At 54.5% G+C, this 23,326-nt stretch overlaps 1 protein-coding gene across 1 annotated transcript in view; it reads right to left on the bottom strand.

The window, feature by feature from the left end:
• ACTN4 (actinin alpha 4) overlaps positions 1–23,326 on the bottom strand; it is a 72,826-nt gene that overhangs the window by 24,338 nt on the left and 25,162 nt on the right. Inside the window, exons 2-4 of the mRNA XM_081215838.1 lie at positions 4,227–4,341; positions 3,928–4,047; positions 703–789 (exon numbers count right to left, since the gene is read on the bottom strand). Coding sequence (XP_081071964.1) covers positions 703–789; positions 3,928–4,047; positions 4,227–4,341 — 322 coding nt within the window. The remainder of the gene's footprint in view (positions 1–702; positions 790–3,927; positions 4,048–4,226; positions 4,342–23,326) is intronic.

Raw genomic sequence — 23,326 nt, 5'->3', positions numbered from 1 at the left:
AGCCTGTGCCTTTAGCTGGCAGGACACACTGCCAAACAAGCCCCTGATGCGGGCCTTGGCCTCTTCTGAACAAGGGGCATGAGCGCCGGGCCTGCCCACTCAGGGTCTCCAGATCTGGCCGCAGCTTCGAGGAAGCGGGGAGGGAGGGCCCCAGGAGGTCCCTCCGCTCCCCGTGGACAGCTCTGACTGTCCTCAACACACTGGGAGTGCTACAAGGGCAGGGAGCACATCTGTCTGGTCACTGCTGTGGCCTGTCACCAGGAGCCCCCTGTGCACGCTGGCCCTGTGCCTTTTCTCATCCTGTGGTGGCCTGGACCAACCCCAGGTCCATGAAGGCCAAGGTCCGAGGGTGGGAGGCTGAGTGGAAACATAGGTGCTGACGCCCAGGAGAAGGAGACCAGACCTGACTCTATCACTAGTTTGCTACTTGACTGTAAAATGGGGCCGACCATGCCCACTTGACAAGGGTGGTGTGAGGGTCCACTGAGATGGGCGGCTGCAGTGGGACCCTTCACCTGCAGCCTGGGCCAGCACCTCTACTAACCACCCCCAGGCAGGCCATGTGAGTGATGTCTGGACACAGGAAAGAGCCTCAAAGCATGAAGACAAAAAGCCCGAAATCCTAAGTCCCCCCAACTTGGGTGGAACCAGGGTGGGGAGGAAAGGCTGTTCTTTGCCCGTGAGCAGGTCCTTGGCTCTTACCTTCCACAGAGATGTCCTGGATGGCGAACCTGAGGATGATGGTCCAGATCATTCCCAGGGTCATCTTTGCGTTGCCGTCCACAATCTCTGCACACAGGGAAAGGGGGCAGAGGGCAAGAGGGTTGTTAAAACCAGAGTGGGACTCCCCAGGCAGCCCCCGGCCCTGTCTAGAGATTAACTCCAATCATCTGACAGAGCTGCCTAGGCCTGCCCTCAACCACCTTCACTGGGAGAAGATGTCGCCTGAACACTCCGGGAAGTGCTGTCCCTAAAGGCTTCTGCTGCTTGGCACCTTCGGGCTTCCATCCCCATGTATTCTCGGCCACACAGGCCTCTTCCTCTCTGGGCAGCTCATTCTCTTGACCCAGCTCAATGGAGTGCTCCCCGCTGAGCCTTGTCCCAGGTGTTGGGCCTCCGTTTCCAGGACCCACCACACATTATGGGCATGTCTCTTGAGAGTCTGCCCACTTCCTTCCAATCACACTGCCGCCACCTTCGTCCGAGCCACCGTCACCTCCCTCAGATCCTCAAGTACTGCCTCCTCCATCCCCACTGCGATCCACCCCACGCAGCAGGCAGGGTGGTCCCTGGAACAGGTGCACTGGATTTGTGTCGGTCGCCTGCTTTGTGTTCTGGAGTCTGGCTTACAAGGCCTGCCCTGCGTGGCTCCTGCCTCCCTCCCCAGCCTTCTCCAGCTCCGTCCTCTCGACAAGCCAGCTCTCTCTTGCTTTAAGCATCTCACACCTTCTGGCCCGCCACAAAGCGCACGCCTCGACCCTTTCCTCAGATGGCTGGTCCTTCCCAGCCTGTAAGGCTCTGCTTATATGTCACCTCCCCAGAATGGCTTCCCTGACCGTCCCAGTGCCTCTCTCCCCAGCACCCTGCTCTTCCCCTCACACACTGATATGTGCTGGTTTGTCTACTTGTTCACTGTCTGCCTTCGTGATCACCTCTGCACCCCCAGCACCTGGACCCGGCCCTTGAGAAAGACACGGTGCTGCAGGCAGGGGAGAGCGGGTGGCACGAGGTCCAGCTGGTTAAGTGCGTGCTTTCTTAACTAACCCAAAACCAGCCACTCTCCCAAACGTCTGGGAGTGAAAGAGAAGGGTTTGGACCACACGTTCTTCAGCTTCAGCAACTTAAGAGAAAACCCACTTCTGCAACGCTCAGGCACCGTGTGCCTGCAGCCAGGTGAGGGAGGTGCATGCAAGCGGCCTCTTCCTGGGGCCCATGGGCCCGATGCGCCTTTGGTGGTCCTCTCAGGCCTGCCACCCCAGCGCCTCTCACACACCGGATGCGGGAGAGAGGGTGCGCAGAACAGAGGGGGCACTTCAAGAGAGCTTGCTCTCTTACCGGCCTCGAGAACAGAAAACTCTAGGTGGGCTTGATCTGGGAAGGAGGCATGATGGTCCCCCAGAGGACGGGGCCCAGCCTTCCCCGAGGACATGCTCGCTAGGAAAGGGGGGGTGCTCTTTTAGCCACTGGAGAGGCTCCCCACAGCGAAGCCATGGGCTGACGGCCGAGGGCAGCTCTCGGCCTGAGGGTTTCAGGAGAGGAGATATGCGTAGCTGGCCGCCTGGAAGCAGGGGAAGGACACGTTGTCTGTCCAGCCCTCTCCCAGGGCTAAGAACCCCACGGCCGGAAACGAGGCTGAGCCTTCCCAGCGTGGGGTGAGGGCGGTGATTCATTCTGGAAATCTATGCTGCTTTCCTCCCGAGGGCCAGGCACCCCAAAGCCGGGGACGGACACAAGCTAGAGAGGAGGCCGCAGCACCCATACCCGGCCGCTGCCATGAGCAAGCTGGTCATGGAGGACTCAGAGAGCCCCTGTGAGGGGAGGAAGACGGCCGCTCTCATGACACATCCACCAGCTGCTTCTTGGACCTGCAGCTGTGCCTCCGACTCCCGACCCCTCTCACAACCCCCACGAGGAAGCCATGTTCCTGCAACTGCCTAGATGGTGTGGAGGGACAGGGAGCTGGGGGCGGGCGGGGACTGGGTCGCTCAGGTATCCCAAAGCCCTCGGAACGGATCCAGTCGGCTGCCCTCCAGAGGCCCGATGGCCACGGGGATGGGGAGTGAAGCAGCTTGGGCATGAACAGAAAACATTTTTAGACTGAGTTTTTCTCCAGATGAAAACTGATGACTGCCACGGGTCTCTCCTCTAACCCCTTCTGTATTTACAGGCTAGCATTTGAGCAAAATAAATGCAGCTGTGAGAAGCAGAAGGCTGGAGGGGAGCCAGGAGGAAAGATCCATGCAAGAACAGAAAATCTCAGGGTCTGATTGAGTTCAGGGTTTTGATTTTTTTTTTTTTTTTTTTTTTAAGCAAACACCAACCACCTCAACCGTGGCATGCGAGGCTTGGCAGCCCTCCCTGGAGAGGTCCCGGGTTGGGGCAGAGCCTTGGAACGTGGGATGTGCATTCTGGCCTGGAGTCTTGGCCAAATTCTCGGAGCCCTGTCATTAGCGGCAATTAGTTTTCTTTGTTTTTCTAAAAGCTGGGACAACATGGATATGGGGGTGTAGGAAACCCTGCTCTGACTAATGACCAGAACTGGGAGCCCAGGCTGATGGGGAGCTTCTGGGCTCTGTCAGGCCTCGCCTGGTCTCCAAAGGTGTCTGTGAGATAAGAGCCTGCACTGGAGGCAGGGCACGCTGTTGCTCTAGGGAGGGCTCGGAGACAAGGGTCACAGTTCCAGGTACCCACACAGGGCCCAGAGGATCCTGGGTATCCTGTCAAGAGGCCACACTCTCCCAAGCTGTGCAGCCAGCTTTGGACAGCTGACCTTGGGACTTACACTCCCTGCCCCAGAGCCCTGACACCGGGCTTCAAGCGCCCTCCCCTACTCTGAGCCTTCCTGCCTGCAGATACCAGACGGGGCCTAAGGGCGAAGGTGCTCTTGGCTCAGAGAGATGCCGTGTCACGTGTCGGTCTGTGTCCCTCAGGCCCGGCAACAGGAGGGCGAGTGAGGGTGTCCGGGGTCCAAGTCAAAGCCATTCCTCCCCCTGTGCCCCTCATGACCGGGTGAGCTGGATTTCCTGGTCTTGGGCTGGATTATCCTTTGGGGGAAGGGAGGGAGGTCTGTGGGCCCAGCACCACATCAAGGGCAGTCACTGTGGTCGCTGCTCGGTGTACCTGGGCTTTAAGCACCCCCAAGTGCTCTCTCTGCCACCGACACAACTTCTGTTCCTAAGGCAGAGGTCAGGCCCCATCCGAGCTCACCTTCCGCCCCGATGGAGACCAGCTTGACTCCTTTGCTGGCGATGAAGTCCAGTGCCTTGTTCACATTGTTGATTTTGTGCACCCTCATCTTGCCCCGCTCCGGCTTAGGTAACCGCTCCCCTGAGGGCCGAACACCGAGAAAGAGAGGGAGAGGAGCTTCAGGGTCCCCGCTGCTCCCCAGAACAGGCCCACGCCGGCGCAGTGCTGCTGCAGCTGGTAAAGCCCTCGCTCTTCCCTGAGCAGCAATGGAAGGGCAGGGTGGGCAGCATCCCGTGGGCACCCGCAGGAGGGGGCCTCACCTGAAATGACCTCCAGGAGGAGCATGAGCTTGAGCCCGTCCCGGAAGTCCTCGTCGATGTTCTCGATCTGCGTGCCGGCCTTCCTCAGGTGGGAGTTGCACCAGGCTGTGAAGGTCTGGGGAAGCAGAGAGAAGAGTACAGCTTGGAGGGTCGGCGTGGCCGTCAGGGCTCTCCAGCAAAAGCGCCGGGTCACAGCCCTGACCCCGCGACAGCACGGCTGCCACGGGGCCCCTGCTCGGGGCCAGGTCCTGGGCCCCACCTTTTATCAACACTGACACTGTTTCCGGTCTTTACAGCGACCCAGGCAGGTCGATCCGAGGGCACTGAGGCTCAGGGCAGTTAGCAGACTACCACTCGGTCAGCCGGGTGACGAGTGGCAGAACGCGGACTGGAAGCCACGTCGGCCAGCCCCAGAGCAAGTGCTGGCCCCACCACACCCTGAGTGGGCCCACTGCACGCGTCGGGCAAAGGTGCTGACGGAGCCGGGCCCTGAGCATGGAAACAAGAAGCAGGGGTCCAGCTCCCGCGGACACGTTCTTCTGGACAGACACACCAGCCCTCCATCGCCCTGGGCGGGCGGGCAGAGCAGACCACAGGTCCCCACGGCCCTGGCTCCCTTCCACCTGCCCCCCCCCTCAGGTAGGGGCAGCAATTTCCCCATCACTGGCACAGAGATGACTTGGGACAGGAAAGCAGTTGGAAAACAAGCCTCCTGTAAATTCAAGGTTTGCTCAAGTCAGTCTCTCTTCGAACTGCCCGTAGCACAGCGGCAGCACCTCCCCCAAGGCCGGGCGCACAGGTCCTCCGAGCCTTGCGGCACCCCTACATATGCTGTTTCCCTAGAGGCCAGACACCCTCTATTCCCTGGAGAACATCCTACGCCCCACCCTTCCACATCTTAAGATCCAGTGTATCTCAGTGGGGGCTGGAAGGCAAGTGGGAGGCAGGCACCCACCCCCACCAGGGTTAGGCAACCACATCTGAGGAGGAAGTGCCGGAGGATCACAGGGCACGCGGGTGCGGGAAGGCGAAGGGGCCTTTTCAGGTGGAGAGGCCCGTCGACAAGAAGCCCATATCCCAAACCAGAGCACAGAATGCCCGAGTAGTAACCAGCACTCAGCCCCCTGCTGGCTGGGGCACGTTATCAGACTTCAGTGCCAGGGATGCACGTCGCATCAGTTAAGGTGCAGGTGCCCAGATGCCTTCTGGGGAGACAGGCCCCCGCAGCAAGATCGGGGAAAAACCCCACGCCTCTTTCTCACGGGAGCCCCCCGCCCTGCCCTGGTCAATCTGCAGGGCCCAGCGTGGAGGTGGGCCGACAGCCAGGAACGCGCAAGAGCCCACGTGCACTCGGGTGCCGGCAGAGGCCATGTGGGGCTGAGGAGCTTCCAAGGAGCCTCTGGCCAAGGACCATGTGTTTTGACAACTGTCACCCGCCCTGCTCATTCAGAGACTCAACACGAGGCCCCTCCCAGACAAAGAAGCCGCCTGATTAATACGCTGCACCACAGGTACAAGGTTTCCTTCCAAACCCGAAGTGGGGGGAGGGCTGCGAACGGGCAGGGCACCCCGCCCGCCTCCCACCAACACGAAGAAGAGTTCTTCCACCTCGGAGATGGACACCCACATGAGGCTGTCTCCTCAGCGACGGGCACCTTTGCCCCGCTTCCGCCTCGCCTCAGCCTGCACCCACCCATCCCACAAAATCAGTCCCAAGTGCGGCTCCTCCGGACGCCCCCACTGACTTGCTCGTCCCACCCCGATTCTGACTCGGAGGCCCCCTCCTCGTGCAGATCTCTCACAGCACCATTCTCTCTGCTTCTGCCTCCCCACCAGCATGAGCTACTTTGGGCTCTGGCCAGGAGCAGGTTCTCAGCAAGGCATCCGCCTTCCCCACCTTGCTTCCCACGCTCCTTCCCCTCTGCAGCTCTCAATTCAGACAGGCCAGGGCTACACCACTCATGTGGGCAGGTTACCCAACCTTCCTAACGTCAGCTTCTTCATCTGCAACCTGGTGAAGAAGACACCACGTGGGTCACGGTCAGTGTGAGGGTTCGAAGCGGCAATGCCTGTAGAGCACACGGCAGGTGCTCATAAGCGGCAGCGCTCCGCACAGCCCGCGCTTCCCAGGATCTCCTCCTCTCCCGACACCTGGCCCGCCTCTTCCACTGAGTGACTTCTCCGTCCCCTGCCCGCCCCCGCCACCGCGCTCAACCCTTGGCATCTCTCTGGCAGCATTCTCCAGTCATTTTGGGTCTTATTGGATGTTACGTGAGTGTGTGCGTGCTCCCAGGGAGTAGGAACTAAGTCCCACATCGCACATGCATTTAGAATGCCCAAAGCACAGCAGCCTCGGTGGTGGGCAGCGGGCGGGCGGGGAACTCAGCCACCCTGTAAAGCAGAGGGCAGCAGCAGGCCAGGCTGGAGCAGGAGGTGGCAGGGGATGCTGGGCCTCTGCTAGTGCATGTGCCTGAAAGATGCTGCGGGGCAGCAAAGTGGCCCATCACATCCCGTGGCCGAGGATGCAAGAGGGCAGTTCCCAGAGGGCGGGCACCCCTGGTGCTGCGTTTCTGCTGGGCCGAGATCTAGGCACCTGGGCTGCAGGTAGAGCTGGGCACGTGTCTGAATGGCAACGCTCTCCGCCTCGGCCTGCCTGGGTTACACCTGGGGTAACCCTTCAGGGTTTGAATGCCAGCCCCTCAGCTTACTTCTGTGTTTCCAACCAAGTGACTTGGCCTACTTCCACCTCAGCTTCCTTCTCTGTAGGACGGACTTATCAGAATGTACCTCCTGTATTTGCTGTAGGGCTAAATGGGGGGGAAAGCTTTAAAACATCTGGCACAGAGCTTGGCATCAAGTGCCAGATGAACTGAGCATGCGCACACATGCGAACACAGCCACCCCGGCTGCTTCCCATTTCATTCCCAGGAAAGATGGATGAGAGCCCGTCTCTCTGCAAAGGCCCTTACCCCACGGCCATGGTGTGGAGTGGTAACAAGATACAGCAGACCCTCTCACTCCAACCTGTGGAGGCTCTGAACGAACCTCGCCTCATTGGGTTCAGGCAGTCTGTCCTCAGAAGGTCACGGCACCGTCCACCCTGCAAACATGTGTCCCATCTCTGCACCTTTGCTCATCTTCTCTGGGCAGGAAACAAGAGCTCTTGGCTTGGGGCTCACACGGACCTGGATTCCAATCTTGCCTCGTCCACTGAGGCCACCTGCCGGCGGGGTAACCTGAGGCAAGCAATGAGCCTCAGGTTCCTTGTTGGTGAAATGGAGGCAATAATCTCCCCTCTTAAATGAGGATTAAATAAAACAATGCAAGTAAATCACTTATGACTGTGCCTGGCACAGATTAAGTATTCAGTGTTATACAAATCTCAGGGAAAGGACTATTTTTAAATAAATGGTAACTCTGCCCTGTACTTCTGTTTCCCTGGCTGGAAGCAGGCAGAGACCCAAGCAGAATACAGAGCAGGTGCTTAGGGGAGAATATCTACTGGCCTGGCCTCGGTAGTGAGGAAAAGCCTGTGGATACCCTCCTGAACCTGACACACGATGGGAACCCTGCCGACAGGCCTCCCATCCTCACTCCACGGCCTGCGTGGCCCTGTTTTCTCCTCCTGGAAGACGAGGAGCATCTACTGACACCGGAGGCTCGCCGAGTCCTGGGCTCGGGGCGAGGGGAGCGGGAGTCACGAGGCCCTCCTCGGGAACGAGCCCACCGTGCGCAGCCACCGCTCCACGCGGCATGACTGGTGAGTCGGAGCTGGAGTTCCAACGGGACATGAAAAATTCATAGCTTCTTCTACTTGGTTACAAAAATAACATTCTGCTTACTCACTCCCTCTCCCTACCCAGTTTAGACCGAGATGTGTGGGGTGGGTAGTGTGGAGGGTGGCTGCTATAGATGGACGTCTCGTGGGCCCACTGTACCCCCTCCACCATGCAGATTTGTCAGAGCACGAGCTACAGGGCCCGACTGCTGGAGCGTGGCAGGCCCCACGGGCTCCGCGATGCCCAGGTCACTGTGGGGCGGGACACATCCGCTCCCACGACAAGGGAGGATTTGCTGCACGCCGAGCCAGGGCCAGGCCTGGTGCTGAATCCACACAGTGAGCAAAAGCAGATCCAGGCTGCACTCTGAAGAGCTCCCACTCTGATGAGGAAGAGGACCGATCTCATTAACCAAGCAACCTCTCAACTACAGAAGAGACACCCTTAGGAAAAGTGGTAACGGTAACAACCACAGCAGATACTTCTATAAGCTAAATGTGTGGAGCACTGTTCTAGGCACTTCGTCACATGTTAACATCTCTCATTCGCAAAGCTACTTTGTGAGGTAGTTGCTATTTCTGGCCCATTTTACAGATGAGGGAACCAAGGGTCTGACAGGTGACGTGACTTGCCCGCAGGTAGTCACGCACCTGGAAAGTTGCAGAGCTAGATTTAAAGCCAGGTACTCTGGCTCCAGCAGCCACACTCTGAGGTATCAACCTGCATGTGTCCTCCTCCCTCCCACCCCCAGAGAGGGAGCTGAAGAGAGCGTTTAGGATGCCAGGGAACAGCTCCTGATCTAGTGGCCGGAAGGACATGGGGAAGTTTCCCTACAGAGAATGAGTAAGATGAAAATAAGGAAGACTTTCCGGATAATGCGAACAGCATGTGCAAAGGCCCTGTGGCAGCGAGAAAAGAGCCTGGCTGGAGAGAGGAAGGAAGGGAGTGAGGGAGAGCAGGCTGTGTCATGAGGCTGGCAGGGCCACCCTCATGGGGCTGCTGCTGTGTGGGGATTGACCCAAAGGGGGCAAGGGTCAATGTGTGATGACCAGGAAAAAAAGAGGGTAAAGAGCCTCTACGAGAAACTTGGCAGAAGGAGGAAGGCAGAGAAGCCGTGTTGGAAATGCTGAGTTGTAACCAAGCAAGGCAAACTCAAGGTTTCAATTTCACTTGGGAGCGTCTGGAGCTACTGGCCCTCTGTGGGAGAAGGGAAAGGCAAAAAGCATCTCAAGCTCATCTGGGTTTTATTGTCAAGGTCATTTTCCAGGGGCAGTACTGATTCCGAGCGGTGGCCGTGTCCCCAGCACCTCACCTAAGAGGCGCTCGATGCAATCACCGGGCTGACAAATCCTGACTTGGATTAGGCACTGGGCATGGGAGGAAGCAAAACAGACACAGGATTTACATTCCGATGGTGGCGGGGGTGGGGTGGCCAGTAACTGCTAATTGCTAGTTCTTACCATTTACACATAGCAAGTCTTTAAAACCTCCAACCCCATGGTCATGTGAGATATTATCATCTCCATTTTACAGATGAGGAAACTAAGGCAGGGAAAAGTTAAGTGACTTGCCCAAGGTCACACAGCTATTAACACAAATATGGGGCAGCCACTCATTCCTCTGAGGGGAATGCTACCTACCGGCCTGGCAAAGCAGAGCCTGCAGAACCGAGTCAAGAAGGGCTCCGCCCAGCCTCAGTCCCCAAACTGGAGCTGAGCTCACAAAGCGAGGCAGGCAGGGCTGTTTCCCTAAAAGCCTGCCTGCTTCTTAAAGGGTGGCCTGAGCCCAGTGTGGGAGGCCAATGCTGGCCGTGCTGCTCCAGGCCTGGCCCTGCCATCCTGTGAAGGGAGCTTGCACCCAGCCCTTGACCTATCTAGGGAGGAAGGAAGGATGTGGACTCGTCTGCCTTTGAGAACACACGTGAAAAAAAACCACAGAGAATAGCCTTCAAAACTTGCCTCTGCACACTGGCAGCCTGTTAAAGATTCTTCTCTGGTTGTTAAAATAGCACAGGGTGTAGGGGGGAGGCGGGGTGGAAGAAGAGAGGACGAGCTTGCTGGTTTGTTTGGGATCCAGTCACCACTCCCTGTGCCGAGGCCCGAAGCCCATGCACTGGGGAAGGCAGGCCTCAGAGGACAACCCCCCCCACCACCGCCCAGTCGTTTCTGCTTTGTCACTGTGTGTTGGGAGAGGGGGAGAAGGCCTAGCATCACTGGTCATAAAGTCCTTCCTGTGTCACAGGGACCCCTCCCAGTTGCCAGGAGGTGGGGTGGCTGTGTGAATGAATGATGGATATTGTTCGGGAGGTGAACTAAACGGCCAGGAATGTAGCAGCAGTGGGCTGTAATGAGCTATTCATCGATGACTCCCTCCCCCAACCCAAAGAGGTAAACCCTCTGGACTCCGGGGCAGTCACCAAGGAAGAAACAAACATTCGAAAGGCATGGGGCAACCCAGTATTCCAGCGGGCAGACTGATGCCAAGGGCAAGAAGGAAGGATCCTGGCGGGACGCGGCTATAGGCCAACTGAAAAAACTTCCCTTCCCTTTTCTTCTTACGGACTACGTGTCACAAAACATGTTCTGAGTACTGAAGGGGGTGGCGTGGAGGGAAATGTCAGTTGGAAGCTGGAATTCCACTAAACCCAGACTAAAGGGAGTCTTTTGCAAAGTCAGTTTGGACCTAGAAATAGGCCCACCTGCGACCTCAGGCTGGGGCAAGCGTGCTGGCTCTGATTATTAGCCCTGGCGAAGGAGAGCTCCCGGACCAGGGTCGGGGGCTGCGCTATTTCTATCCGCCAGCAGATGCTCACATGTGGATTCCATTGACTCCACACTGGACAAGACTTTAGGAAAAACCGTTCGCTGTCTCGTGCTGCACCCCCCGCCTTCCGCTGTGTATACCACCCACCCCCTTAGCAGAACGTCACAGGCCAGCAGCCTGACCCAGAAGGACCAGCTGCATATCTTTGCCGGAGGACCAGGGCTGGCTGGAAAAACTGGCCACAGCAAACTCCCCCAGGGCACTCGGAGGCAAGACAGCGTTCCCTAGAGAGCTGGGAGTTTTCAAACCTCGTCTCTGCAATACCGTGTTGGGTTTGCCGCTCCGCTGGGGCGTTGGCTGCTTTGAGGGGGAGGGCGCCGTCCCGCCTCCTGAACTCCCACCTTGCCTGGCGTGGCCTCTGACGCTGCCCATGGTTCCTGCTTCCACAGGACCTCAGGAAGGGTGTCCGGGGCTTGGACACAGGGGAGGGACAGCTATTTATTCCTAGGGTAGGCACCCACCCTTCTTATCACCCATCTGCCGGCTACTGCCAGGCTTCAGGCAAGGCCTGGCCCCAGTGGGGCATCTTCTCAGTTCCTGAAAGCAGAGACTGCCCCCCTGGCCCCTGGGCTTCATCACCAACTATAAAGGTGCTTTCAGGATCCGATGGCTAAGCCTTCCGGAATCTGGGTTACCAGCGGCCCAGGCAAACAGGCGATTGCCCTGGCAACATCTGCATGGATCCATCCAGGAAGTCTGTGAAGCCTCTGGAACGGTTTTGAGATTATACATGTGAGTGCTATTTTGAAGATCCACTGCCTTTACCAGATTCTGAAGATAAAAACCAGGGACCAGGCTGAGAGAAGAGAAAATGATCCGGTCATGATGACATGACCACAATTTAGACGGGTGCAGCAACATGGGATCCAGACAGCCCTGCCAGCATGGGTCATCGGGGCCGGTGGTACAGCAGCACAGGGACACACTGGCTGCCCGTTCAGGACCCAACTCCATATCCCGCCAGGGGCAGAGCGGGTGTGCTGTGTGTGCCTGCCCCATGACAACAGAACCTAATTTGAAAGCAATTACAGGGAAATATGGAATGCTTCTTTCTTATGTCCTGGCCTGCTGTTGCCTTATTCGGAGTTTTCTCGGCCTACATGAAAAAGCTGACTTCCCAATCGGAGGAGAGGTATAAATACCGCAGAGTGGCGTAGAGAGCATTCCAAAGGTCCTGCGTGTCCATCCAGAAACCGGCTCTTTCCCCCACGACCCCTCCCAGTAGCCAACATTCCTGCGTCGGCCAATCCCCTGCGAGGCACCAGAAAACGTGTATGTTATTGCTGCAACAGGCTGATTCTGGAGTGTAGTCCCTTCCTCCTGAGAAATGCTGGTCGGAGACTTTCCTCCAGCTCTGTACAGCCTGCTTAGTTCTCATCACTCAGGGTTTCCCTCATGCCATCGTCCCAGGGTGCCTTCCCTGACCCTGCTATCTCCACCATACTGTCACTGCCCTCTGCTTTGTTTTAGTCACTGCACTTCTTGCCATCAGAAATGAGGTTCTCTGTCCATAACCAGACTCCGTCCCATGTGTAACATAAGCTCTATGAGAGCAGGGTCCTGTTTGTTGCAGGACCCACTGCCTGGCACGGTGCGCCTTGCACACAGTAGGTGCTCAGTAAATCCTAGGATGAATGGAATATGGTTGGTGCTTCTCGTGGTTTCCAATCCCGTTTTATACGGGTGAGGGTCCCTACTTAGGGATAAGTCTATTTTGCTTTCAGGAGTTCACAGAAATAATCCTAGAGCCGTAGACGTTCGAAAAACGCGCCAGGGAAGACAATGCCCTCGGCGTGCCACTCCAATGGAAGAGAGGAGCCCTCAGCAGCCCTCTTCACTCAGGCATCTGAGGCCACTGGACTTGCAGAGACCCTGGTTCATGGGGGTTGGGTCTGGGCCTAGACAGGGGCGGAGCAGTAGGTGGGCTAGAAGGAGGCAGTTTGAGGAGCTGACAGACATGTCAAGACATCAATCTGCCAGGGTCTACAAGGCTGAGGAGAGGACAACATGACACAGTGCTCCAGAGCAAGGGCTCTCGAGTCTGAACAAACGTGGGTCCGAACCCTCGCTCTGCCACGCATTGTGTGTGGCTGCAGAAAAGGAACTTCACCTCTCTAAGCTTCAAGTTCCTCCCCTGTAAAGTGAGGGTAACAGACGTGACGGGTGTGGGCACTCAACAGGATAACACAGAGAAAGCACTGCACACAGCCTGGCAGACAGTGAGCACTCAACAGAGGTTCTATTCATTACTATATTATTCCTATTCCGGAAGGTGCTGACGACGTTGGTAGCAGCACTGCAGTTGTTGAAGCCACACCTCCACCCTAGGATTCGCCAAGTTGACGGGCTGCTTTCTGGTGGCTGACATAAAGCGGTCTTCCCCCAAACCTCCCCTCCCCTTTGCCTGGCCTCTTGACTACCAAATGAGTAAAGGAATATAATGATCAGATCCGCTCCTTCGGGCTTCCAGAGATCCTTCAAATCCTGGATTTACAACAGAATTACCCAGGCACTTTTCTGGTTCGTTTGCATTTTCTCTCTCTAATATTTACTGCTTTAAGCCATTAAGCTTTGAAAAGGCAATTTGTTATGCAGCAGTAGATAACTAATACAACACAGAAGTAGAATAGCTGGATCACAGGCGTGCAAGTACTCTTTTTAATCATGTTCATAGTTTGGAAAAGCAAATTTTTAATTGAATTATAATTCACATACCATAGAATTCACCCCTTTAAAATATAAACATCAGTGAGTTTCAGCATGAGATTGAAAAACTATCACCACTATCTGATTCCAGAAAATTTTCATCACCCCAGAACTGTCAGCAGTAACTCCCCATTTCTCCTCCTCCTCCCCCCAAAACCAGCCCATGACAACCACTAATCTACTTTCTGTCTCTATGAATTCGCCTCATCTGGACACTTCATATGAATGGAATCATACAATATGTCTGTCTGGCTTCTTTCATTCAGCATGTTTTCAAGGTTCATCCACAGTGCAAGTACATTCCTTTTTGACTGAAGATTCCATTGTATGGACACACCACATTTTGTTTATCCATTCATAAGTTGATGGACATTTGGGTTATTTCTACCTTTGCTATTACATATATCTGCTATTATGAGTAATGCTGCTACAAACGTTTAAGCACAAATTTTTGTGTAGATATATATTTCTAGTTCTCTTAGGGATATACCCAGAAGTGTAATTGCTGGGTCATATGGTAAGTCTATGTTTAATCATTTGAGGAACTGCCAGACTGTTTTCCAAACAGGCTGCACCACTTTACATTCCCACCAGCAATGTATGATAATTCCAATTTCTCCACATCCTTGCTAACACTTGTTATTATCTGGCTTTTTGATTATAGTCACCCTAGTGGTTGTGAGGTGGTATCTCATTGTGGTTTTGATTTGCATTTCCCTAATGACTAACGATGTTGGGCATCTTTTCATGTACCATTTTCTAACTGTATATCTTCTTTGGAAAAATGTCTATTCTAGTCCTTTGCCCATTCTTAACTGGTTTATTTATCTTTTCATTATTGCATTGTAGGACTTCTTATATATTCTGGACAACTGATCCTTATCAGGTGTATAATTTGCAAATATTATCTCCCATTCTGAGGGATGTCTTTTCACTTTCTTAATAGTGTCCTTTGAAGCAAAAAGTTTTTTTTTTAAATTTTGGAGAGTATAGTTTATCTATTTTTCTTTGGTTGCTTATGGTTTTGGTGTCATATCTAATAAACCACTGCCTAACCCAAGGTCATGAAGATTTATGCCTATGTTTTCTTCTAGGTTTTATGGTTTTAGCTCCTACATTTAGGTCTTTGATCCAGTTGGAGGTACTTTTTTGTATATGGTATGAGGAAGGGGTCCAATTCCATTCTTTGCATGTGGATATCCAGTTGTTTCAGCACTATTTACTGAGAAGACTATTCTTTCCCCAATGCATATGTCTTGAACCCTTGTTGAAAAACAAAGGTCAATAATGTATGGGACCAGAAAGCTTCTTAAAAATGCCTGAGGGGCCTCCCTGGTGGCGCGGTGGTTGAGAGTCCGCCTGCCGATGCAGGGGATGCGGGTTCGTGCCCCAGTCTGGGAGGATCCCATGTGCCGCGGAGCGGCTGGGCCCGTGGGCCATGGCCGCTGGGCCTGCGCGTCCGGAGCCTGTGCTCCGCGGCGGGAGAGGCCACAGCAGTGAGAGGCCCGCATACCGCAAAAAAAAAAAAAAAAAAAAAAAAAAAAAAAAAATGCCTGAACTTCACCCCAGGCCAAATGAATCAGATTTCCTGGGGGTGGGTTCCAGAATAACGATATTTTACAAATGCTCTAACATGAAGCCAGGGTTGAGTCTAACGTGAAGCCAGGGTTGAGAACCACCACTCACATCTAACCCCTTGTTCTAAAAATGAGGGATCTGAAGCCCAGGCAGAACCGGGGAGCCTTGCCACTGCATTTGTTAGACTGGACTGGACTCTTGGAGCTAAAAGAAACCCCAGAGAAGCAGGGGACAGGCAGCCCAGGGTAGGGAGGTGCCCCAGTCTGAGCCTGTGTCTGTTCTCAAATGGACCTTTCCAGAGCCATCTCACACACGGAAAACCAACCAACCAACCAACCAACCAACCAACCAACCAACCAACCCAGAGCTACTCAGATTACACTCCAAAGAACTGGGTCCTCCCTGAGGGGGAAGAGCCTGCCCTCCCCACACAGAATCCATAGGAAGATAAGGGTCTGAACTATAGGCAGGTGGGGCCCACAGGGTAGACACAGGAGGCAGTGCTCCGCTTTCAAAGGAGGGCTTTTCAGCAGGAAGAGGAGATGGGGTGAGGCCTACCTTGAAATTAGCTACCTTTAAAAGAGAAAACTTCCACCCCCAAGAGGCAGTTTTAAAATTAGGGCAGCGGCAGAGGTTGGGGCCCTGCCCTCCACCTCTCCTCTGGCCCCATCTGGCATTTTGCTGTGAAACAATCAGGCACAGGGGGCCCTTCACCTGGAGAACAGGGAGTCTGAGCTACAAAAACCCCATTTATTTTCAATGGTTTACAGCTGAGCTCGGGTTTCGGGCTTGGGAGGGGAGATTAAAGATCGTCTGGTTTAAACTTTGATCCTTCAAAAAGATAGCCGAGTGAGCCAATTCTGGCCTCGAGACTGTGCGGCTTGGAATCCTAACAGGTGCCTAAGAGGACGGGTCTTTAGAATCACGTCTTAGCCTGGACAAATCCGTCCATGGACTGGCTCATCCAGATAACAGGTGTTTGACATTTGAGGAGAAGAAGTCAGAGGGGGTGCTGTGCTCCTTCCACCCTGGGCCACGGTGGCCCACCCCAGGAACTCCCGAACAGAATCTAGAGGTGCAAAGACTGCCACAGGCCAGGGGCACCTGAAGGCAGGGCAAACACTCCCATCCCCCCCGCCGCCTTCTAGCAGACTGCTTGTTTTCTGCAGCAATTTACATGATCCACAAACTAGGCCTTGTTGGCGGAAGGGCAAGCAACTGTGCCGGCCCTGGAGTGATCTCTCACAGGGGTGAGGGTTTCACCTTTGACAACTGAAACTCCTCCTCGGTGACCCTTTTCCTTTTTCCTGTTTTCGGGACGTTCTGATTCACCGGTCTGCCGGTCAGGTCAGAAGCCTTCTCCTGCTCCAGTGAAAAGCAGGGCTGCGCGACATGGCTAGGGAGGAGTGGGTTGGGCTGGAAATCTTTGCTCTTGACGTACCAGGGGGAACCAGAGCCTGGGCCGGCGCTCACAGACATGCACTGTTTTCTATATACTCTGTCCCACTGGCTTCCCACTCTCAGAGCCTGGGCGTAAGACGATCCCTTTGAGAAGCAGGGAGAGTGTGGAGACTGAGTGAATACCGGGCGTTTATCTGCACGATCAATTCCCCTCATCTCTGAGTGGACCAGCACTGGCAGGGGGCCTGAGGAGGTGCTGGGCGCTCGTCAGCAGGCCTGCTTTTTGCTGAGGCTCATACTGGAGAAGAGTGTGAATGAATCCATCGGTCAATCTGGGAGGTGCCTCAGACCAGAAATGCCAGGCTTGGAGTTTAAAGTTTGCCAAGAGGCAACTGGAGGTGTTCAGAGTTATGCACTCCTGCCATCAGCCTTGCGTAAGCCGGTGCTGGCTCTGCTTCCTGGTGCGGCACTAGCATGGTGCTTGGAGTGGGTGGGGGGAAGGCATCACATCTGTGGGTTAAGAAATCACTCTGGATTTGGAGTCTCTCTTTTTTCCCTCCAGCGTCGCCACTCCATCTTAGACCCCTTGGACACATGAGATGGACAATATGAACAGTGTCTTAGGATTTTAAAAAAAGAAAAACCAAAATAGGTTCTATAGCCAAAGGGTAATTATAGGATTGGGAGGAACCAGTAAAGAGAGGCTGAAACCTCTGACTCATAACTGCTCTATTAAAAATGGTGAAACCGTTTGCCCTGGCACAGTAACAGCACTAGACTCTCACCCTGGCTCGCCCAACCTACAGGCCTTCCCGGGGCTGGTACTAAGGTCTGGCCAAGCCACACGGCAGTCATAAGGGGTGGCTGTCTCCAGAAGCAGTGTGATGTCAGAGGACAAAGGGGCCTCTGCCGAGCTCTCGCAGAGCTGACTCCTGGCCCTGTAACAGCAGAGGAGTGGCTTGTTCTGCATGCGTGTGGGCGTGGGGGGGCGGGTGGGGGAGGAAAGGGAATGAGGTGCCACTGGGAAGTTGTGGGTTCAGTTTTCCAGGGAGGGACTCTGAGCGCCAGCTCCATCTGCCCCATTAAAGCTACTAAGGGGCCGAGCCTCAAAGGAAAGCAGCAGAGGTGTTTTTAGGATTGGGTGGGGTATAACCTGACATGATGGTACGAATGACTCACATTTATTGAGCACTTACTATGTACCAGGATTCGTCCTGACTGCTCTAAGTTTTACAGATAAGCCATCTGCCTGCGGATCACACAGCTGGTAGGTGTCAGAGCCGGGGCCCACATCATCTCCTGACCAACCTCAAGTCTGGCCAAGGCTACTTTCTGTTTCTGGTTCTCACTCTGTCAGGCCCCCTGTGAGGAACCTCACATAATTTCTCTCATTTGAAGGAAGACACAGAAGCAAGCAGGTCCCGGAGACCCTCCCCCAATTCCACCAGCCACCAGCGCCACCCAGGGTGGCAGGCTTAGTGCTGAGCTGCAGGGTGAGTCACGGGAGAGGGAGGGCAAGTCAGGTGACCCATCGAGAATCAGAGCTATGCTGAGGTGGCCTGGTTACCTTGACATTCCTGAGATTCTGCCAAGGTAAAAAGTAACCCGAGGAGTTTGCCTTATATGGGCACAATGACAGATTTCGACTCATGTTAACTGACCCTGTATCAAATCCGTTCCGGATTGCATAGGAGACGCCCGATAAAGCTGCGTCTGATAGTATAGGAAAAAACAATTCATGACGGGCTAGTACCAATGACTCATAAAACAAAGGCGCAGCCCAACTGCCATTGTGTGCCTTTTAGGGAAGGTGCGGGGAAAGGTTGGTGGCTCTCAGGCCAAGTGGCTATATAACTCTCTTCCCAACACGTGGTAGCGGAGACCCAGCTTCAACCCCTCCCTCTGTTCACAGGGCCTGGCTCAAGGCAGGGCCCGGAGGAAATCGATTTCAGGCTGGAGCAGAACGGCAAGTCCTGCCTGTGCTCAGAGAGCCCCAGCCGCCTGCTTTCTCCCAGAGGAGCCCAAAAGAGAAGAGCTAGGGGACAAAACGGTTAGGTCCGAGTGCCCTGACACTGCATGAGAACCAAAGCCGACTGGAACTCAGGATTCCAGAGTCATCCCAGCCTGGGCTCAGAACGCTGGCATCAGATCCTTCCTCCCCGGCAACCCCAGCTCCCAGTAGGGGGAGACTCACTGCTCTGAGTCTCTCCCAAACTTCATTCACTCATTTCAATTAAAAAATGTATTGGGCAGCCACCACGTGCTGCCATATGCTGAGCACTGGGATTAAACAAACATCCCTGCCCTCATGAAGTTTACATTCTAGTGGAGGAGATGATACATAAGAGGATAATGGGACTTCCCTGGTGGCGCAGTGATTAAGAATCCGCCTGCCAATGCAGGGGACACGGGTTCGAGCCCTGGTCCGGGAAGATCCCACATGCCGTGGCGCAACTAAGCCCGAACGCCACAACTACTGAGCCCGTGTGCCACAACTACTGAAGCCCGTGCTCTGCAACAAGAGAAGCCTGCGCACCGAAACGAAGAGTAGCCCCCGCTCGCTGCAACTAGAGAAAGCCCGCACGCAGCAACAAAGACCCAACGTAGCCAAAAATAAATAAATAAATAATTTTAAAAAGAGAGAAGAAGATAATTAGACAGTGGTGGTGCAGTAAAACAGGGTTATGCAAGCAAGAGTAACCGGAGGAGGGGGACAGCCGGGGAGGGAATCAAGGAAGACCTCTCTGGGGAGGTGCTATTTGAGTCTGAACCAACAGAAAGGGCAAACCAGTTGCCAGTAGGAGGGAGATCATTCCAGGAGGAGAGACCCTGGGTGGGAAAGGCCTCATGGGTGTGGCTGGAGCAGAGGGAGCCTTACAGGTCCTAGGGAGGAAGGGTGGGGAGTTTGGGTCTTATTCTAAGAGTGGCAGGAAGTTCTTGCGGGGGGTGTAGTAGCATGACTAGGTTTACGGGGTGGGAAGACCCCCTGGTGGCCGTGGGGATGTCAGGGTTACAGCAGTGAGGATGGAGAGAACCCTGAAGGCAGAGTCGCTCGGACGCGCTGTCCTTTGTCAAAGCCTCCTCCTCCACAGAACCAGGAGGTGACCATTATCCCACACAGCACGAAGCTGCACCCAACGTGCAGACCCAGGACCCTCCCCACCCCGGCCGCAGCCATCTTCTTTAGAAGCACACAGGCCCCAGGGTGAACCACAAAGGGACAGTGGAATGCCTCTTTCAGCAGAGAAGTGGACGTGATACCAAGGAGTGATTTTCAAACAGCATTCTGAAAAGAGCTCTGCCGTGAGGGGTGCCAGCAGAGAGGGAGGCTGCCCCCTACTCACATTTAACTTCAGCAGCTATTTAATCGATTTTATAATATGGCAGATCCACGTGAGATTCAACTTGAAAGACAGCTGTGCCACTGAAAAATGTCACTTCTTTAAATCTTAAATCCCCCATGCAAAATCTATTCCAAATGGCTGTAGCCCCTTCCACAGTAGCCCCTACATCCCACCAGATCGAGGGGAGGACGGGGCTCCGCCAGGCCAAGCAATGGCAGGGGAGAGAGAAGTCTCTGGTTCCACTGACGCGAAACCCCCGTCAGTCTCCTCGCCTGCTAAAGCCTTTGATCCTCTCTGCTCGGTGGGTGGCAGGCGGCTGGAGGAAGGCAGACACCACATGTGCTGCCGTTTCAGTCTGAGATGGCTGGGGCCTGCTCCCCTCTGGAAGGTGGGGCAACAAACAAAGGGAAGATAAGAAGGCCTGCATCCCTAAGTTCCCCCAGCGTCTGGCCTGCTGCCCACAGATGGAACCTGTTGGAGAGAACCAGAGAAAGGCAACAGGAATTCACAGCAGAGCGGCCAAAGCAGGCAGCCGTTCCCCTGGTGGGAGCAGACCCTTGCCATGAGTTTCTAACTTCCACAGCATCCTCTCCTCTTGGACAAGAAAACAAAGGAAAAAGGAAGAGCTAAAGGCGGAGAGAATGAGAAATCCTCTGTTTACTTAACTAAATGTCTATGAAGGTGAAACTGGCCTTCAGGTAGCTTCCCACCTCCTGGAGGAACTGAGATTCAGGATGAGTAAAGAGAATCACGACCAAGAGTCTAGGGAGATGTACAGAACCTGACATTCTGTCCTGGAGGAGTGCACGGTCCGGTTGGAGAGGGACACTGGTAAAGCCAGTCACTGCAGAGCAGTGTGATCCGAGGACAGCAGAGGTCAGGTGACACCTGATCCGGGCCGTGAAAGAGGAGCACTATTCTGATAGGTGGTGACCTGGGAAGAAGGTTGTTCCACGTGGTGGGAACATCAAGAACAAAAAAACATAAATGTGCAAGAAATGTTTGGGGAACCCCTAAGGGAAAGTGGCAGGAGATGGTGTCAGCTGGGGTCAGAAGGCAGAAAGGCCGAGGAACTCAGAACTTGTTCTCTGGGTATCGGAAGGTTCCTCAGAGTGACCTGCTTAGATATGGGTCTCAGAAAGATAATGTTCATGCAGCCACTGAGATGAACTAGGAGACTGGAGAGAAGCCAGTCAGGAGGCCGCTGCAGGAGACCCGGACATGGTATAACAGGGGTGATGGGGATGATGATGGAGCCAACGTCAGAACAACTTCCTGTGTGCCCGGCATGGAGCAAAGGGCACACAGTATTAACCCACTGAAGTCTCACCACAGGTCGTGGAGGCAGACATTATCCTCACAGAGTGGTTAAGGCATCTCCCCGCAGTCACGCAGCTCAAGGTAGCGATGGCGGCACTGCAGTTTACACCCAGGCAGTCTGACTTTAGAATCTGCACTTTTAGGGCCTCCCTGGTGGCGCAGTGGTTGAGAGTCCGCCTGCCGATGCAGGGGACATGGGTTCGTGCCCCGGTCCGGGAATATCCCACATGCCGCGGAGCGGCTGGGCCCGTGAGCCATGGCCGCTGAGCCTGCGCGTCCGGAGCCTGTGCTCCGCAGAGGGAGAGGCCACAGTGGTGAGAGGCCCGCGTACCGCAAAAAAAAAAAAAAAAAAAAAAAAAGAAAAGAATCTGCACTTTTAAGCACTTACTATGTGGTCCTGCGTGAGGACAACGGCAGTAGCAGAGGAAAGGAGGAGAGATATTTGAGAGAAAGAAAGAAGTAAAATTTGGTGCCCGTGATGGGGCGAGGGGTCAAAAGATGATTTCAATGTTTCTGGCTTGGATGTCGGACCCGGGTACAGTGAACCCAGGGAGAGGGGCTCGAGAATGAGTCTGGTTTGGGACACGCCGAGAGTGAAGTACGTGCTGCACAACCAGTTGGTGTACAGAAACTTATGTCTAAGATTCGGCAGAAAGGTCATTTGTTCACATGTGCATTCATTCAGTCACTCATTCAAACATATCCTGAGCCTCTCCTAGGGTCAGGCGTGGCGCTGGTGCTGGGGATACAAAGAGAAATAAGATAGGGTTCCTCCACGAAAGACCTCAAGTCTAACAGGGGACAGAGACATGTTAGCAGACAATTGCACCAGAGTGTGAGAAGGGGGTCAGGACTAGGGACGTGGAGTCATCCACACTGGTGTGGGACTTAAGGCCAGGGGAAGGCGGGAGATAAAATCCTCCTGGGAAAAGGATGTTGGGAGATGTCCCCATTTCAGAGGTGGGAAGAGGGAAAGGATTCAGAGACAGAGGATGAGATGGTGGAGAAGTAGAGAAGGTGACATCAAGGAAGGCAAAGGGGAGAACTTGCGTTTTTTCTTAAGGCATGCTCAAAAGCATCCGGTACAGCAGTGGGCTGCTCCATCAAAAACACAGACGCCCATATCCATTAGAGAAACACACAGAAGCATTTATGGGTGATGTCTGGGGTTGTCTTTAAACAGTCTGAGGGGGGAGTGTGTTGGGAGAAGCTGATGAAACAAGTTTGGCAAAATTTTGGTAATTGTTGATGCTGGGTGATGGGTACATAAGGATTCCCTCCACTTTTGTATATGTTCATAAATGTGTTGGGGGTGTGTGTGTGTTTTTTTTTTTTTTGAAAGGACCATGCACTGCAGAGAGGTTGAGAAGAGACGGCAGGGACCACTGCCTGCATCCCCAGCACCTAATACAGCGCCTGGCACTTAGGAGGCACCAAGCACACCCAGATTAGGCAGTGCTGCGCCCACACCCTCAGGGATGGTAATTAGCCAGTCTCTGGAGACCTCTGAGAGGGCAGACTCAGGGGAGCTGCTGGGGCTGAGAAGTAATTGGGAAGTGAGGAAATGGAATCAGCCAGCAGAGGCTTACACATTTTTTAAATGCAGCCAGGCCAATAGCCAAGCACATTTCTTCTCCCCAGTACAGAACCCAGCTGGTGGACCATCCAGCACCACTCTACTTTCCTACAGGAGAGAGACAGACCAGGCTGCTCCGAGGTGAACTTCTCCCCCACCCCACGCCCACCCCCAGCTTCAGATTCCCACCAAGTTCCCCACGTTCCTCTCCTCTCATTATCTGGCAAAGGCTGCTGGGCAAATGGGCCCTTTTCAAAGGCATATCGGAGTTCACCTCACTATCGTCAAACGAACAAGCCATCTCTTTCCAGCTTTTCTCCTCTCCTGCAGAACAAAGTTGCATTTAAAAGGAGAAACAGTCCCAGGTTTTGTCTCCCGAACAGAGAGAAGGTCCCAGGGGCCTGATTCGGAACACAGAGCGGCTGATTCCCCGGCATCGCTCACACCGACAGCGAAGGAGGTGTGGAGGGACGTGGCAGACCAAGCCCAAGGCCAAGCCTGACAGCAGAGACAGGGCGGCTGTGTCGTTCTGGGTCCCATGGCCCAGAGAGCACCGAGGAGCTATCGAATTCT

This window comes from Mesoplodon bidens (genome assembly GCF_964165515.1).
Source record: "Mesoplodon bidens genome assembly, chromosome: 18".
In the NCBI taxonomy this organism is placed as follows: domain Eukaryota; kingdom Metazoa; phylum Chordata; class Mammalia; order Artiodactyla; family Ziphiidae; genus Mesoplodon; species Mesoplodon bidens.
This window is presented reverse-complemented; position numbering and strand designations above follow the sequence as displayed.